At 37.0% G+C, this 18,020-nt stretch overlaps 1 protein-coding gene across 1 annotated transcript in view; it reads right to left on the reverse strand.

Moving 5' to 3' along the window:
* The window catches only part of PDE4B (phosphodiesterase 4B), a 449,115-nt gene extending 434,899 nt beyond the window's left edge, over positions 1 to 14,216 (reverse strand). The window contains exons 1-2 of the mRNA XM_047725771.1: positions 14,127 to 14,216; positions 7,073 to 7,311 (exon numbers count right to left, since the gene is read on the reverse strand). Coding sequence (XP_047581727.1) covers positions 7,073 to 7,311; positions 14,127 to 14,168 — 281 coding nt within the window. The 5' untranslated portion in view covers positions 14,169 to 14,216. The remainder of the gene's footprint in view (positions 1 to 7,072; positions 7,312 to 14,126) is intronic.
* Positions 14,217 to 18,020: the final 3,804 nt, after the last annotated feature.

Consider the following 18,020-nt stretch of genomic DNA (forward strand, 5'->3'; position numbering starts at 1 on the left):
ATAAATAAATAAAATCTTGAAAAAAAAAAAAAAAGAATACTAATAACCTGAGGAAAGACTGTCTTCAGGAGCCTAAGTCAAAGAAATGGGGCCTCATTAGCCCCTGGAGCACAGCCTTAAGAAATATGAAAAAAAGCTTCCACTCAAGATTACACTGAAGGAAATTTCAGAGATGAAACAAATGTGGGATGAAGGAGGCTAAGAAATCCATAGCACGAAGCTCTGAAGGGTTTCTGCTAATAATGAACTAAATCATCTCAACTAACCCTTTGCTTTAAAACAAAAGATAAGTACATATTTATCTCCTTAATATCATCAAAGTGACAAGTTAGTAAGGAAATAGCAAGCCAAAATCTAAAGGGAAGTGTCTCACCAGAACTATATGATAAACACCAATGTTGCTTTTGCCTGAAAGACATTTGTCACAGAGAGCAAATGTGAACATTAGTTTGATGGCCTTGAGGATCATGAGGAACTTCAGTCAAAGCTCAGACAGGCCTATGGTGGGGAGCCCAAAAGGAGAGTCTCCCCCAGTTAAATTGGAACTTCACAGAAGTATTTGCTCAGAGTCAATGTAAAATAGAAAAAACAAAAACAAAAAACACCAAAGCCGAGGGGGAATGTCCTTAATAGGTTATGACCATCAGTGTGGATGATTGAAAGAAACAAACAAACCAACAAACTCAAATCACTCTAGAAATGCCCCAGTGACTCTGTAGACCTGGTAGAATCAAATATATTCTCTATAGTTGAGCACAGCTTCCTTTTCTGCTTTAAACCTGCCTACAAATAATGTTTCAATGACAATGAGCAGCACAGAATAAAGAAAAAAATCAAGCACATTTTGTAAACCTAACATCGAGGGAAAGAAACCAGACCCAAATCGGTATATATTGTGCTGTGTCATTTATATAAAGAACAAAACATTACTAACCAATGTTGTTAGAAGTAAGAAGTTAGTGACTAGAAAGAAGCCGGCTTCTGCAATGCTAGTAAAATTCAGCTTCTTGATTTGGGTGCTAGTTATGTGGTTGTATTGAATATTATATAGATAGATTGATTGATAGATAGATATACAAATATAGATATAGATAGATAAGGGTATAACTTGATAAAGAGGGTGTTTTGGTGTTGTTGTTTTTTTTTTTAAAGTATGAAAAAGAACCATCAGAAAACACAGATAATAGAAAACAGACCTATGGAAACTTCAGATATCTAAATGAGCAAAGGAGCAGAATAATTATTCTTACTATATTTAAAGAAATTTTTAAAAGTTTGAAAATTTCTGCAATGGAGTAGGCTGCCTTTAAATTGATCCCCAATTTGTGCTCTTCCATGTGTTCATGCCCTTGTACAATCCCTCCCCTTGTGTGTGGGCTAGACCTAATGAATATAATATGTAAAAGTGATGGGATATCACTCACAAGATTAAGTTGTAAAAAGATTTTTACTTCTATCTTGCTCACCTCCTATTGGTCTGTCACTCTCTCTCAAAGTCCTTGCTCTAGAAGAAGCAAATTATCATGTTATAAGTAAGCCTATGAAGAGGTGCACATAGCAAAAAACTGATATTTCCAGTCAACAGGCAATAAGGACCTGAACCTATCAATAACCAAGCATGGAAGCAGATCCCACCCACCCAGTCAAGCCTCAAAATGATTACAACATTGGCCAGTAACTTGATTCCAGCCTTGTGAGAGGCTGAATCAGAGGCACCCAGCTAAGCAACAAGTAGATTCCTGATCCACAGAAAATGTGAGATAATAAATATTTGTTACTTTAATCTACTAAGTTTTGGAGGTTATTGATTATGCAGCAATAGATAACTAATACATATACAGAATAGAAAACTACATAAAATTATCTAACATATTTAAAAAGTAAATCAATACAGGGGTGCCTGGGTGGCTCAGTGGGTTAGACCTCTGCCTTCAGCTTGGGTCATGGTCTCAGGGTCCTGGGATCAAGCCCTGCATTAGGCTCCCTACTCAGCGGGGAGCCTGCTTCCCCCTCTTTCTGCCTGCCTCTCTGCCTACTTGTATTCTCTCTCTCTGTCAAATAAATAAATAAAGTCTCTTAAAAAAAAAAGTGAATCAATATAAATACAAACTCGAAAATAAAAAAATATAGTAACCAAAATTGAAAAAAATGTAACAGGCTTAACAGCAAATTAGACATAGTTGAAAAGTGAATTAGCAAACTGGAGGGCAAATTAAAAAATATAGTCCAGAAAAACAAAATAATTTTTTAAGAAATCGAAGAGATTGCCAAAAATGGAAAATAAAGAAGTAGGTGCGAAGTAGATTTAATCAGAAGTCCAAAAGCAGAGGAGACAGAGGTTCACACAGGAAATATTTGAAAAGATAATGAAAAAGTATATTCCAGATATCATGAGAGTGACATCAATTTACATGTTCAAGAAGTCCAATAAATCCCATATAAGATAAATAAAACAAAACCCACCCATAGACACATCAAAGTTGGACTTCAGAAATTCAGAAACCAACAAAAGGCAGATTACTTATATGAACAACAATTAGATTTACAGCCAATTTCCCAACAATAGCAATAAAGCCAAAAGACAAGGGAAAATAGTTACCATACAATGAAAAACAAAAAGGATGCTTTCAAGAATGAGAGCAAAATAAAGACATTTTCAGGCAAATAAAAAATGAGCATGAATCCCAGAGGACTGACTCAAACAAAAAAGCAAGTGATCCCAGGGGGTCTGAGATACAAAAAGGAACTATAAACAGAGATACTGCTAAACATCTAAATCTAAATCAAAGGCTAAATACAAAAATAATGCGGGTGTACTGTGGGGTTAAAAAAATAGAGATAATTAAAATATATAAAAACAAACTGTAAACAGGGAAGGACTGGCTAGGAGGCAAAATATTCTAAGATCCCCATGGAGGAAGATTAAAATTATAAAGTTAACTCTTGACTTGCAAGACTGAATATTGGTTTATTTCCTAAATCTGGCTGTAGTGACACCACTTTGATAAATGTGGTAATTAATAAAGTCCTTTAACTATTTAAAACGTGAAGACACTAAAGATATGTCACTGGACTAATTCAATTTATATGGGGCCAAGGAAAACTACAGCCTTTACAGTAGAACATGACTTAGGCTGATGCTGGTTAGAAGACATCACCCTACAAAAAGCTGAAGAACACCTAATAAAGTGAGAAAATTTAAAAGGTGAGGTGAATAAATCTGAGGCCTTAACTTCCTTGAGCTTTAATTTACAAGGGCAAGAAGCTTCAGTTTCAGATTTATCTTTACATGCTCAAGCAGCGATTGATACTGGACAAACAAGCTCACAAAGATGACGTCACACCGTCCTAATGATCTTCTCCTGCTCTGTCCCTCTAAAGAACAGTCACATCCCTGATGTGACCCCAGAATTAAGAGGAAGAGGAAGACAACTGGGGAAATGGCAAAGAAGAGTATGTTTTTCCCATTCGTTGATGTGCCTTCCAAGTGTTAGGAATGCCACCAGTTTAACAGACCCAGCTTCCTTCTAGCTCAGTCTTCCTCAGGGAGAGGGCATACTTTACTCTGTGTTGGTGTTCCCAGAAGGAAAACATGGGCATGCACAACTCAGTCCTTCCCCTCTACTTCCTCATGTGAGCAGGATTTCTACAGCTCTTCCCTGCTACGTGTTTTACAGGGTGAGGCTCTCCCTCTGAAGGTGAGGCTGCTCAGGTCCAGCATCTCCTGTTACTGGGTGGTAAGTCTGTGTAATTCTGGTGTTCAGAAGAACACTTGCTCACACACATAGATTATATATTCTGACATCAGCTTTATCAGTAATTAACATAACACCTTGTTTATAAATCTGACTTCTTTTTTCATCCTATTTCCAAATTGATTCCAATAACTCAGGTGGCAAAGTTCCCCCAGAATTCCCAACAGTAGAAAATGAATGATTCTGGCAGCTCGGTCTATATATAACAATAACATCAACAATAAAAATGGAACAACATCAAAATAATCACCAAGAGCTGGTTACTATGTTCTACGCATTGCACACATTATCTTTAATTGTCTTCACAATTCTGAAAAGTAGGTACTATCTCTCCACTGTTTATTCATTTGGGTTTCTGTGGAAGAATGAAACTTACCCAATAAGTAAAAGGAAGGATGTCTACCCAGCTAGACACAGGTCCTTTCTAACTCATTCTTTCTCTGTGGTAATTTAAATCACTCTTCTTATATTCCATGCAACGATGGCCAGCTCCTGTCATTAATGTGCTTTCCCCAAACAAGGGCTAAATTTATAGTAGTGGTTTTCTGTTTAACCTTCTATACACTGGGCACCACCTTTCAATTGCACTCACTCAAAGTCCTTCCCTAGTTTTAAAAATCTCATCTCTAGCACACAACCCTATACCTATGGCTCATTTATCACACCAACCAGGAACTCAAGATCAGTTTCACCCAGTTGTCACTGTCAAAGCAATTATCAGAGCAGGAGTCATGTCCCAGAGATATTTTTCAGTCTAGATCAGGAGTCACCAAACTGACTGGCCCCCCAAATCTAGCCCACTACCTATATATGTAAATAAAGTGTTACAGGGACACAGCTACATTTATTTATTATGCATTATCTACAGCGACTTTCACACTACCACAGCAGGGTTGAATATTCAGGACAGAGACTGCAAAGCCCACAAAGCCGAACATATTTACTCTTTGGCCTTTCACAGAAAGTTTGCTCACCCCCCTAGGTTAGACATGGAGGTTGATTCCATATTCTCAGTACTCTAAGTGGTTAGTATAATTCTTTCTCACATATGGTCATAGGCTGTATCTTTTACATCTGTTTTCTTGCATCAAGTTGATGGCAATAATGACAGTCGGAGCTCTACTTCCCCACTTCTAATCAAATGTCTTTCAATCAGATTCCTCAGCCAGCAATTCTATCAGTCTATAGCTATCAATACTCCAGCGACAGCATTTTTAAGGAATATATAGAAATGCTTTTAGTTACCTATATTTAAAAATAAATGTAGAATCAATGACTGATACTCTTTCATATATTAAGAAGAATCCAGGTAATTGAAATGAAAAACATGTTATGAATGAATTACTAATGTGTAGTATTACCAATGGCACAACATAAACTCTCTGGATAATGGCTAAACCCTCCATTTCAATCTGAACTATGGACACCCAGCATGAGGCCACTGATACTTGAGACATGGTTTCTAGTTTTCGAAAGGCTTTACCGGATAATGCTCAAGAGAAGAGAAATTATTTGTTGATAACTTGACATGTGCTTTTTACTAATATAGGTACCTTATAGAGATTACCATATTTAACCTTCACAATAGCCCACGAGCTGACTGTCATTACTGTCTCTGCACAGAATAATACCCCCAACTGAGAGAGATAGACAAGCATGTCCCAAATGTCAGTCGGGATCTGATACTTCTATAGGAAGGACAATTGCCACAGCTCTCAAGGTGTCCTTGAGTTAAATAAACTCAAAATTTGCAAGGTACATTTTATCTAGATTGTTATTCTAAAGAGTATATTATCAACACCGTCCAAAACCAGAACCACCCCCCCCAACTCCATAGCAGTCATCACTTCTTTAGTTGCTGGATTGTGAGCAATTTACTTCTGGGAAAGAGTCTGGGATGGTACAAGGGGCAATCAGAGAACTCAGGAAAGCATACATTCACCAACTGGTATGAAAGCATTTCAATATTGTAACAACTGGTACAACTGTACCAGTGCCAACTTGATGAAAAATAAATCTGTGGAATTCTTTACAACTCCAAATCTGCAATTCTGCAGAAGTATAACCAAGACTAATTACAGAAGCTATGCAATTGAGTAAGCGATCTGGGAGTGATATGCCCATTTTAGTTCCCAGTGATTGGCTATGACTATTCTAATGTTAATTTAGCTCAAGAGGAGAAGTCAGGGCTTCTCGGGTTTTTAACCCATTCTCCCTATAATGTGTTACCACGCTTCTCTATCACATCCAGACTGTCTGATGAACCATTTCATGCCAATAACTAGAATAGCTAGAGTCTCAGTGATCTAATGCTGAGTGTATTTGAAAACCACCAACTAAAAAATGCCCTGCATTATTCAGTGGGTATATATTGGGCTACTCACCAGCACTACAGAGCTCAGCAGGTAGCAAGGATGTATGGCACACCATAAAAATCAGATTTTAATGAGTGAATACATTTAGTCCTTCTCCTTAATAAATGATTTAAACAACAAAGGCACCATATTTTTACAATTAAAATTGCATAAAATACAGAGAAAATATTTTTCATTTTAATGATAAAACTCCATGTTAGGTAAGCAGGCCATTTGTGGAAGATATTTGAAAATTACGTAGAGAAAAAAAAAGAAAAAGAAAAAGAAAACGTTGATTATTAAATATATGATAAAACACACATTTGAAGTAGCATCACAGTACAATTTTAACTACAGTTATGAGATTGTATGTACTTGGTTAACTTCTCAACCTTAGATTAAAATAGCCTCTTTTTACAAGTATAGACTCAGCAAAAACAGTCCAAGCGTCTCTCACAGTATAATTTTCATTCCTCTTTTGATTTATAATAAAGTGTTTTATTTCATACATAATCACAAACTGAGATTAGTAAAGTGGTATTGTAAGAAGAAGAAGCTAGGAATAATTATATGTGGAGCAGAGAAGCAAGAATATCTCCTGTCATATATACACATATAATTCCTTTAGGTACTCTCCTAAGATTGTGCTTTTCTAAATGCAAACATATTGATGCACACTGAATGGTTACTTAAAAAAAAAAAAAAAAAAAAGAAAGATCATAGGCAGTCGTTTTGTTTTCCCTTGACCTTAATAAAAATGTATCTCATTCCCCCCACAATAGGCTCCTTCCCAATCTTAACCAGGCTGAATATATCTCCACTGTACCCAAAGGAAAACAAATTCTCAAAATGTTAATAGCCTTAGTCAGTCCACAAATAACAAACATTTTAGTAACAGGAAATTATGTTGGAATAATCAGAAAGTAAAACTTAGAATTGACACTTAATTATAAAACTACTCACCACTCCTGGCTTACAGTTGTAATAGCGATGCTTGGAAGTGTCGTCAAAGGCAGCGTGGTGGGTCTGGAAATGCCATCTCCCTCGGGAGTCCTCGCTCTCTCACTCTGTCTTTGGGACAGTGGTGGTAACTGTAAGTTTCCTGAGCAACACCTTCTCCCTCTCCAGAGGTCAATCCCAAGTGTGTTACTCGAAGAACTGTAGGATTTACTCAAGCTACATTCCAAATAATCTTTAACATTCTGGAGGAACCACAGTGGGGGGAAAAAAGAAAAGAAAAGAAAACGAGAATGAGATTCAAATGTTTCAGATGATGTGAAATAAGAATCCAAATAATCAAGTCATCCATCATAAAGTCCAGATTCATGATCTTACAACCAGAACCTAATATTGACGTCAAAACCTTGAGAAAAGACAAGAAGTGGGCAAGGTGGCTAATTCTGAGATTTCAGAATTCTTGGTGATTTTCAGGGTCCCCATTACAGGTTACCAGTTACAGCACGTGGGTTAGAGGGCTTTCTAGCTTCTTTCTCTTTTTTCAACTTGTCTTTCTTTCTTTTTTTCCCCTTCTTTCTCTTTTTTTTTTTAACTTGCTAAAATGAAAGCTTATAATTAAACATATATTTGGGAAATCAATGTTATCATTCTGAAACATGGGGGAAAACTATATTAGCTAAGGCATATACTTTCTTGCTTAGTGTTTTAAGGTAAAAATATTTTTATCTTAGGACAGAAAGCTGTTGATAATAATGGATAATTGAATATCCCTGTTTCCATGAAAGATCTTCTCAGAGTTGAAGTTTCTTTTTCTTACTTTCCTTTTTTTTTTTGGTAAAATTATGTAAGAGCTCAGAAAAAGAAGAGCACACTTTATCCAGCCCTGAACCAAGCTACATGTGTTCAGTACATCCCTAATGCTGACAAGAACGAAATACTTGTGAGAAGATAAAGACATTGTAGTATAACCACTGGCAAGAGCTGTTCATTTCTCCTAAATCTCTTAGTGACTGTGGTTCTTGGTAGTGCTGGGAGTGAGAGGCCCAAATGAGCCATGGCTTGGGTACCACTCCTATAAGTTCAAAGATAGAAAATGTCATAGCACAGCAAATACCCATGGAGAGCAACATGGAGTTCAAAAGATGTAACTGTCACTCTCTACTCTTATCTAACCCAGAATAATGGAAGTCCTATCCTCAGGCCACTGTGTCTCACCTGAAATTCATTCTGTGACCCTAAAAAGACTGGTCCTTCCTGCTAGTCTCAGAAAAGACTTAGGAGAACCTGGGACTAGACCTCCAAAGGTTTAAACAAACAAAAGTTCTCTGTCTCCCCCTCCACCCATCCCTACCCTAGTTCATACAAGAACAATCAACTTAAGTTTCAGGCTCTAGCCGGCTCTGTGCAACAAATCTATGATAATTTTGCACTGTGCTACTTAAGGATACAACAGCAAAAGGAAGCCCAGTATCTATTCACACAGAAACCTATACTCTAGTGATTTATGCTTATCTGATTCACACAAGACCACATTTTGATGAAGAAATATGGGCATGAATAGGCCTGACAATTTTCAGGGGCCCCACTCTTCCTACCTGAAATGGGATATCATCACATTACCTTGGGCTTGACAAGAATACCATTCATCTGAAATTTAGTAGGATGACAATTCAATAACAAGAAGACAAAACAATCTGTAATTTTCCAGAGTTAGGTTAAAACATTCTGGGATGCGTCCAGTGTTTCACTATTTACTAACTGGTTATTATTTTAAATCTGCTGTAGGCCTAGCACTTAGTCAGCATGTGTGTGTGTGTGTGTGTGTGTGTGTGTGTGTGTGTTTTACAAATAAGAAGCTGAGGGGAAAGTTCGGTATACTTAAGTCTTTTGAGAAAAAAGACGTAAAGACAAGTTAATGAAACAGAATATACAAAGTCTTCCGGAAGAGATTCAAAAACAAACTAAAAGCCAGAACTCATGATCATAAGTCAGACTACTTCCAAATATTCATGTAAAGAACATACTGATTATCTGGAAAGCAAATCATAAGTATAAAGTTCACCTGCTATGTAAGAGACTTGATACCAGAGAACAGAAATAAGGATATCATTTTGTAAAACCTCTAACCACTACAGTCTCCTTAATAAAGTTTTTGGATATTTTTCTCTTTTAGAAAAAAGAAGCATTATCAAAAGGTTTAACTGTAGTAGAGGAACTAAATGGGTGCTTATTTGGTATTTGGTATTTGAAAAGTAACAAAATCACACCTACCACAAAATATCTCCCACACTGATTTGACAAGAGGCTTGAATTAACAAATTTGAAGTCATTCTTTGAATTGAAAGAATTCGTTTTAAAAGACCCCGTGAAAGTGCATTGCTACAAAAGAACAAAATGGAGTTGCTTTCTAGAAATTAAGTTAAACACTGGGAACATTAATATTGTTTTACAAACACTCATTAACTCATGTAGAGTTATTCATAATTACCTCAGGCTCTCTGTCATACTCATAATCTATATAGCTCTCCCCGCAAAATTGCTAACATCCTCAAGGGACCAACCTAGTTCACTCACTTCTCAATTACTGAATTTGAGAGCTTAGACTTACATTCCTATTTTAACTAGCATGATCCTGGCTGACTACACCACTCACCAGATCAAAGATCTGGAGAAAAGGAACATTAATTTGAATGCTACTTCTAGAAATCACAAATTTTAAAATGTATCCTTTCACCCCAAATTCACCCTATATCTCTATAATCCCAAGGGATACAACCCAGTTTGGGATTATCCTCATGCTCCTGGAAAACTGTTTGTTTAAAAATTGGTATGTTTGCCAATATAATTCCAGAAGGTTATCACAAAGGAGAAGCTAGTGTGACCCTGCATCTAAGTGGAAAGAGTCTGAAGGGAGGAAGGTCAGGGGGGATACCAGAGGGACTCAGTCCTAACCCCATATCAAAACTGACTCAGGACCACTGAAATGCACAGCTGAGGTATATCAGTGCCTAAGTAGTTTCAGATTTGTTGTTGTCGCTTTATTTTGCCTTTGTTAAGTCTCTCCCAGTCATTTTTGGAGTTTGCTCCAACTCTTGAATTCTGATTAAACTCCCGGTGAGGAAATGGGATTGGGTATTTCCAAGGACTTCTAGTGTGTCTATTGGGTACAATTCAATCTGGACCACAGGCTCTTCAAACCTTATAAAACTGGAGATGGAAATTATGGAAAGCATCAAGTGACACTCAGGGACTCTATAAAGATTAAATGTCACGATGTTCGATGAGACAATAACAAAAGCAACGTTGTCTTTGAAAAACTCAGTTTTATCACAGGCAATCACCATCAGTTATGAGTAGTTGTCCAGAGGTAAATAATGTATTTTATATATAAAATCAGCCCCTCTTTCTGTGTGTGTGTGTGTGTGTGTGTCACCCAGACACATATTTCCTGGTCCTTCTTTCCTACTCTCTTTAGCCATTTTCTCCTTTTCAATTCCTACCCAACCCAGCAAGTCCTACCTCTTTAAGTTATTCTGTAATCCCTACACAGTCATAATTAATTGCTTGAGTTCGGTACCTGAATAGTGCTGAATTTGCCCCTCACTTCTGGGACTTAGTTCCCAAAGGCAAAGTACTTAATGCATACTGTTCCTATGTCATTCATCAATTAAGTCTCCTATTGAAGGTATTTGTGTACTGCAAATAACTGTATGCAAACACAGTGGTCACAGTTAGCCATTTGCTTATTCTGACAAAGCTAAACATAGTGTCTTACATGTGGTAGAAGCCTTTGCATATGTCATTCCCTTTGCCAGAAATGTTCTTCTCTGAAAGAAAGAAGGAAGGAAAAAGGAAGGAAGGAAGGAAGGCTCTTCCCTCTTCAGAGGGCTCACTCCCTCACTACGCATATGTCCTCTCTGTCTGTATGCCATCTCCCCACGTTATCCCTCCCTAAACACTCTATTCTCACTATCCAACCATTCTTTTTTTTTTTTTTTTTTTTTTTGACAGAGAGAGATCACAAGTAGACGGAGAGGAAGGCAGAGAGAGAGAGAGAGAGGGAAGCAGGCTTCTTGCTGAGCAGAGAGCCCGATGTGGGACTCGATCCCAGGACCCTGAGATCATGACCTGAGCCGAAGGCAGCAGCTTAACCCACTGAGCCACCCAGGTGCCCCACTATCCAACCATTCTTTACCTGCTGACCAACTTCATTTTTCTGTACAGACCTTATCGTACTTGGGATCATTTTATAATCTAGCTATGTGTTTTTTCCTCTCCTCTCTGGAATATAAGCTTCAAAGGGTCACGAACACTATCTATTGAGTCTCTAGAACCTAACCAGTGTTTGGAAGATAACAGGTGCTAAATTAATATTAAGTGAATATTTAAATCACTAAATAAATGTGTGCTGAATTAAAATAAGTGGAAATATGATAAAATTCTTCTGACTTAAGGGTGAAAACTTACTTCGAGAGTATGGTATATAAACTGTAAAATCTGCTAAGTTGTTCTTGTTGTGAGGGAGGAGATAGTGTGTCTAACAGTAAGTATAAGCTACCGCACTGCACTCGATGAGTCAAGGTGCACTGGGAAAAGTTCCGGGTCATCACTCTCCACTAGAAATAATGTGCAAGCCACAAATGGGAGCCAAAGGTACTAAATGAAATTTCAAATTTTCTCATAGCCACATTAAAAAAATAAAGAAGGATCAGGTGACATCACTTTTTTAAAAATATGAGTATAGTTGACATGTTACATTATTTAAAGGTACAGACAGGTAAAATTACTTTTAATAGTATATTTTACTTACACTAGCATATCCAAAATATTGTCATTTCAAAATGTAATCTATATCAAAAATTTTTAATAATATACTTTACATTATTTTCTCTTTGTACTACTATATATTTACAATCCAAGATCTATTTTTACACTTAGAACACATCTCCATTCAGATGGGTGTTTAAGAGTCGCATGAGCCTAATGGCTACCATGTTGGACAAGGCAAATCTAGGTAACAATTATCCACTCTGGTACTTTTAATAGTCTTCGAATGTGGTTTTCTTTTTTCACATTCTTTCTTATATGCAATGATCCCTATCTCTTGTTCCTTGATTGTGACAACAAATTGCCTTACGGGAAGATCAGGATTATTATGATAAGGATCCAATGAAAAAGAAAGAATCAGTGTCCATCTTTTATAGACAGAATGTTTTGCTTATTCTTCCAAAAAAAAAAAAAAAATAGAATCTTGTGGCACACAGTATATGGATAGTATTAAGAGACAATCCCAAGCTTTTTTTTCCTTTTTTTAAAGAAAAATTATTTCTACATTACAGAAGTTTCCCTTTAGATGTCCAGAGCAGAACATGAAAATATGAACATCTCTTTTTACCATGGGTACTGAGAACTCAGAGTGTGAGTTAAGGGAAGTTTCCTTGTGGTCAGGGAGTAGAGAAGGGGAAAATAAAGAAAGGAAATGTCACTGGTGATGACACTAGAAAACTAATCAAGAGTAGAAATGGCAATGGCAAAGGGATGTGTTTTGGAGGTCAAGAGCCTCATAGCATAGTTAAGTCTCTCTCTGTACTTGTGGCTCCAAGAAGTTCCCACAAGCACCTACAGGGACACAGAAAGAACCTGAGATTTAGCCTCAGCTTTCTTGCTAAGAGATCTGTTTCAGCATGAGACAAAGGGACCAGAAATCCTTGGAGTGAGCAGACCAAAGGTAAGGACTAGACAGAAAGCAAAGCTTTTAAGCAACCAGAATCCCCCACTGAGAGGTCAGGTGAAGAGTCCAGGCAGTGGGAGAGAAGGTCAAACTCACAGCACAATAAGAAGGTGCACTGCTCACAGTGACAGCAGTCACCACCTGGTACTGTGACATGCCAAAGCAGCACTAGAACAAGGACAGAGATTAGACAACCAAAGATCTGGGGAAATGAGCTGTTCTTCCACTGAACAACAGTAGATGCTAGTGGAAAGGGGACAATACAAGATGAGGACAATACCACACATCTATTACTATAATGTTAATTAATATTAAGTCCTTTCGACCAATGCCATGTAACTAAAGGGAAGGAGTAAGAACTGGGAGAAATCCTGAAAGACAGAGCATTTACCCAAAAGGCAGAATTTTACATTAATTGGCAAGTTCAAGTTCCTCCCAGCTTTTCCCCATCTGCGGAACCAGGAGCTTAACAACAAGATGAGTTATCACAGAAAGCAAGGAAAATTACTTCTTTTTCCTCCCTCCCTCCCTCCCTTCTGCACATCAAATTGGTGGCATAGGATTTTTAGTTCAATTACAAACAGAAGCTGAGTAAAAACTGGACAATTAAAGACACACTAATGGGGGACTGGTCAACTGAAAGCAAAGGAGATAATTAATCTCAGCTGTGCAAGATACGAAGCTAGGAGATGGTGAGTTTACAGACTTCATCAACTGACCTGGCACAGAGTTTCTAAAAGAATGCATATATCAAGCCACCCTGGGATCTTGTTATAATGCAGTCTGATTTGTAGGACTAAGATGTAGCCTAAGATTCTGCATTTCTAATAAACACCGAGGCAATGCTAATGCTGGTGCCCTAAGGATCACCCTTGAGTAGCCAAGATCTACAGGACGTATACATCGCAAGCTTCGTACGAGCAGTTGTCAAAGATCCCACCATACGAGGTGACTCTCAAGGATTAGCTGTCCCTGGGTGAAGACAGTGAAGAAAGTCACCGGGGAACTGATAAGGCAGGCAGTATAGAAAGAGAAGTTTCTAAGAGCTAGAATGTGAGCATCCATCAGAGAGAGTTGGGGGTTTTCTGAATAAAACCATAAACTTTAACCTGAGCCCTCTCCAAGGGCAGAGAGGACAGTGTTCCTGCAGTCTACCGTGCAGAAATATGGGTCCAGGTGCTGGCAATGCCTGGGTCACTAAAACAACTAGTAACAAAGTGGTGGTGTTCAACAACCTTGCCCACCCTTTGGATAAAATTATGAAGCAACTTCTTCATGGAGCAGACAGAAAGTGGGTAGAATCGAGCAACTCTGATTTTTGGAACTTACATCATCAGCTGTCACTGCCATGACACTCCTGCTTTTCTTCATTATAGAGGTGAAAGATATCCCCTCTTAGGATGTCTGTTGCTCAGCACAGTTCTGCTGATGATTTTTAAGATCTATGGGGGGGAAAAAAAGAGACACATACACAAAAAAGAGCTCAGTATCCTTAGCTGAATATAAATACATAGTTCCTTTGTATTCTCCAGACTAACATTTGAATGTACGCAGTGTACACATATAAGTAAATACCACAATTTCCCAAGACATTTCAATCTGATATGTGAGAGAAGAGGCTTGCACGATACAGAAAATCCAAGAAATCAGTGCAAAGCTACTCAGGAGGAGAGAAAAGAATAAGAGGGTAACACTTTGGCTCCCAAATAATCTGTAATCATTAAAAATATAGAAGTAATACATATTTCTGAAGGGCTTTATACTTTTTCATACAGAATTTCATCTACATAATAGTCTGTGAGATTATTTCCATTTTTTTTCCTAATGTGGGAACAAACGATCAGAAAAATAATTGGACCAAGGTAACACATTTAAAATATGGCAGATTTAAAATTTAAGGAACACAGGGCTTTGATATTATGGTCCAAAAAAAAAAAGGAAAGAAAAACAAACCAATACAGAAAATACACATCACCAAAAAACCCTTAATTTCAAATTTGCCATCACTTTAAATCTTTTATCTGTATAAGCACATAATTAATATGTGCTTATTAAATAGTTACTTATTAAAGATAATTTTAATTAAAAAGAGCTAGAATTCCCTGGTCTAAATCACACAAACCTCGCCATTTTGAAGAAGAAACGCTGCAATTCATGACACTTTTGTGTGGATCATTGGAAGCCACTTCAGAAATAAAGAACCTCAATACTATCATCAAAATTTAAGGGTACATCTTGGTTGTGCAACTCCACAGAGAAAAACTCATCTCTTGTTTTCAAAACCCAAGCTTTTTAAAAAGGTACAAATTCAAAGTTTAGGCATCCAATAGTCAACAAGAGAACATAAAATATTCTGCTTGCAGAAGTGAACTGGAAAAGATATACTATAGAAATTCCCGAATCCAAAACGTGTTAGTCCATATGGTGATTTCTCAAAATCTTGGTAAAAAAATGTCCTGCATCATGGCTGAGCACAAGAAGGTCCTATGTTTTCTCACTCTGTACATTTAAACTCTTAATACATGCCTGATTCGAAAAGTCTGCTTCTCGAACATGAAGATATATATAGATTAAGAGCGTGATGGAATTGTAGCTATGTGACTAGGAATACTAAGTAGTGGCATTGTACCATCACCCAGGAAACCAGGGTTGAATTTCTAACACATAATCTGACTATATTATGCAGGAGTTGGCAGCAGAACTGACAGTGGGTAAGAGAGTGGGGGAGGGAGAAACTTCGCCTCTGTGTGTTCTAGGGAGAGAATCCCATAGGTTTTTCAGGAGTTTGATTCAATCTGCCAAGGAAAAGCATTTTCTCAGCATACACCAAGGAATGATTGAACTTTTCTAATGCTGACCAAACAGGAGTAGCCAAACTTCCAGAGCTTTTACTCAAAGGTCCCTTTGACACCTAACAAAAGTAGACAAATAACATTTTATCACATAGAGATCTTCAATATTAAGAGCTTCTGTAAGGTAGAATCTGAAAAAAAAAAAAAAGTGCATGCTCCTAAGTTTTTTTTGTTTTGTTTTATTTTGTTTTTTAAAAAGCAAGATTCAAAATTAAAGTTTTACATTCAGGATACAGAATTAGATATACCCAATGATTTTAATTCTGTAAAAATAAAAGCATGGAAAAATACTAAAGAAGCTATGTAAATGATGACAGTGAACATCATGTAAGGGTTCTAAAATGTTTTTCTCTCTCTTCCATATTTTCCAGATTTTTTTGTGATATATTATTTTATAACCCAAAAACTGATTTCATATATATTTTATATATTTCATTACATATTATATTATTATATATTACATATAACATATTAGCATGTGTTTTAATATATATTAACATGTTATTAATAATATATATAATATATATTAATTTATATAAAATATAAAATAAGGACCCACAAAATACATAAGAATTTAACTTATTTTTTAAGTTATTTTATTGCTATAAAACTTAATGCATAATATATTTGGTGGGCCATCTTTTTGTGAGGTAAATGATATCTGTTTATCTTGGGTGAAGAAACTAAGGAACAGTGACAGCCTAGCACTTAAGTCTTAGGCCGTAGCTAGATGATAAACTATGTGACTTCTATGTAAGATGTAAGACTTCTAGCTAGATGTAAACTATGTAATATCTATTAGGAAAGCACCAAATGAATTTGCACAGTTAATAAAATACATGCAGCATTATATCACATCATGTAACTGGTAAATTTAGCATCAGTACTATCAAGATGTGGGGCACCTGGATGGCTCAGTCAGTTAAGTGCCCAACTGTTGATTTTGAATCAGGTCACAGTCTCAGGGTCATGAAATAAAGCCATATGTCAGGTTCCATGCTGAGTGTGGAGCCTGCTTGAGATTCTCTCACTCTCCCTCTGCTGCCACTCACACACTCTCTTTTTCTCTTTCTCAGGAAGGAAGGAAGGAAGGAAGGGAAGAAGGAAAGAAGGGAGGGAGGGATATAACGTGAATGTTATTTACGGTCGATTTCAAAAAATCATAATTAATAGAATGTGGGTCAGGAAAAAAAATAAGAACACCAAAGTGATCTCTAATAAATGGCTTCACATACTAAATTAGTAAGAAAAATCTATGAAGCAAAATTTACTTTTTATCTTACATCAATTTTGCTTGGTAGGAATTGCACACACACAAAAAATAGAATAAAACACGGCAACTGAAATAGAAATCTCTAAGCTATCTTCAGCAGGGAGGGACAATGGTCAAGTTTCCCCAGTAGAAATAAAGACCTTAAATATACCTTCTTAGACTTACACCAAGTATGATGGGAGCCAAATGAAGCTCAGTGCACACTTAGGTTGCTTCGTATCTTGGCTACTGTAACTAATGCTGCAATAAACATGGAGTCCACCCATAGACAAATGGATAAGGAAGATGTGGTACACACAGACGATGGAATATTATGCTGCCATTAAAAAGGAGTGAGCTCTTTCCATTTGTAACAACATGGGTAGACATGGGAAGGTATGATGGTAAGTAAAATAAGTCAGACTGAGAAAGTCAAGTGCTATATGATTTCACTCATATGTGGAATCTAAAAAACAAGACAAATGAATAAATAAACAAAAAGCAGAATCAGATCTATAGAAACAGAGGAAAAAAAAACCAATGTTGTCAGAGGGAAGGAGGGTGCAGGAGTGGGCAAAATGGGTGAATGGAAGTGGAGATATAGGATTTTGTTATGGAATGAATAAGTTATGGGACTAAAAGGCACAGCATTGAGAATATAGTCAATGATATTACAATCGCATTAATGGGAACAGATGGCAGCTATACTTACAATGAGAGAGCATAACATAAACAGAAGTTGAATCACTATGCTGTACACCTGAAAATAATATCACATTGTGTCAACTATACTCAAATATAAATAAAAATATATTTTAAAAAATGAAGCTCAAGGGTGCCTGGGTGGCTCAGTAGGTTAAAGCCTCTGCCTTCGGCTCAGATCATGATCCCAGGGTCCTGGGATCGAGCCCCACATCAGGCTCTCTGCTCGGCGGGGTCTGCTTCCTCCTCTCTCTCTCTGCCTGCCTCTCTGCCTACTTGTGATCTCTGTCTGTCGAATAAATAAATAAATAAAATCTTAAAAAAAAAATGAAGCTCAAGGCAAATCTGGCCCTTGAGAATTTTGGAAGGAAAAACTTACACATACTAACTATGTACTTGGTAGATAGTAACTGCTCA

The sequence above is a fragment of the Lutra lutra genome, chromosome 4 (assembly GCF_902655055.1).
Source record: "Lutra lutra chromosome 4, mLutLut1.2, whole genome shotgun sequence".
Lineage (NCBI taxonomy): Eukaryota > Metazoa > Chordata > Mammalia > Carnivora > Mustelidae > Lutra > Lutra lutra.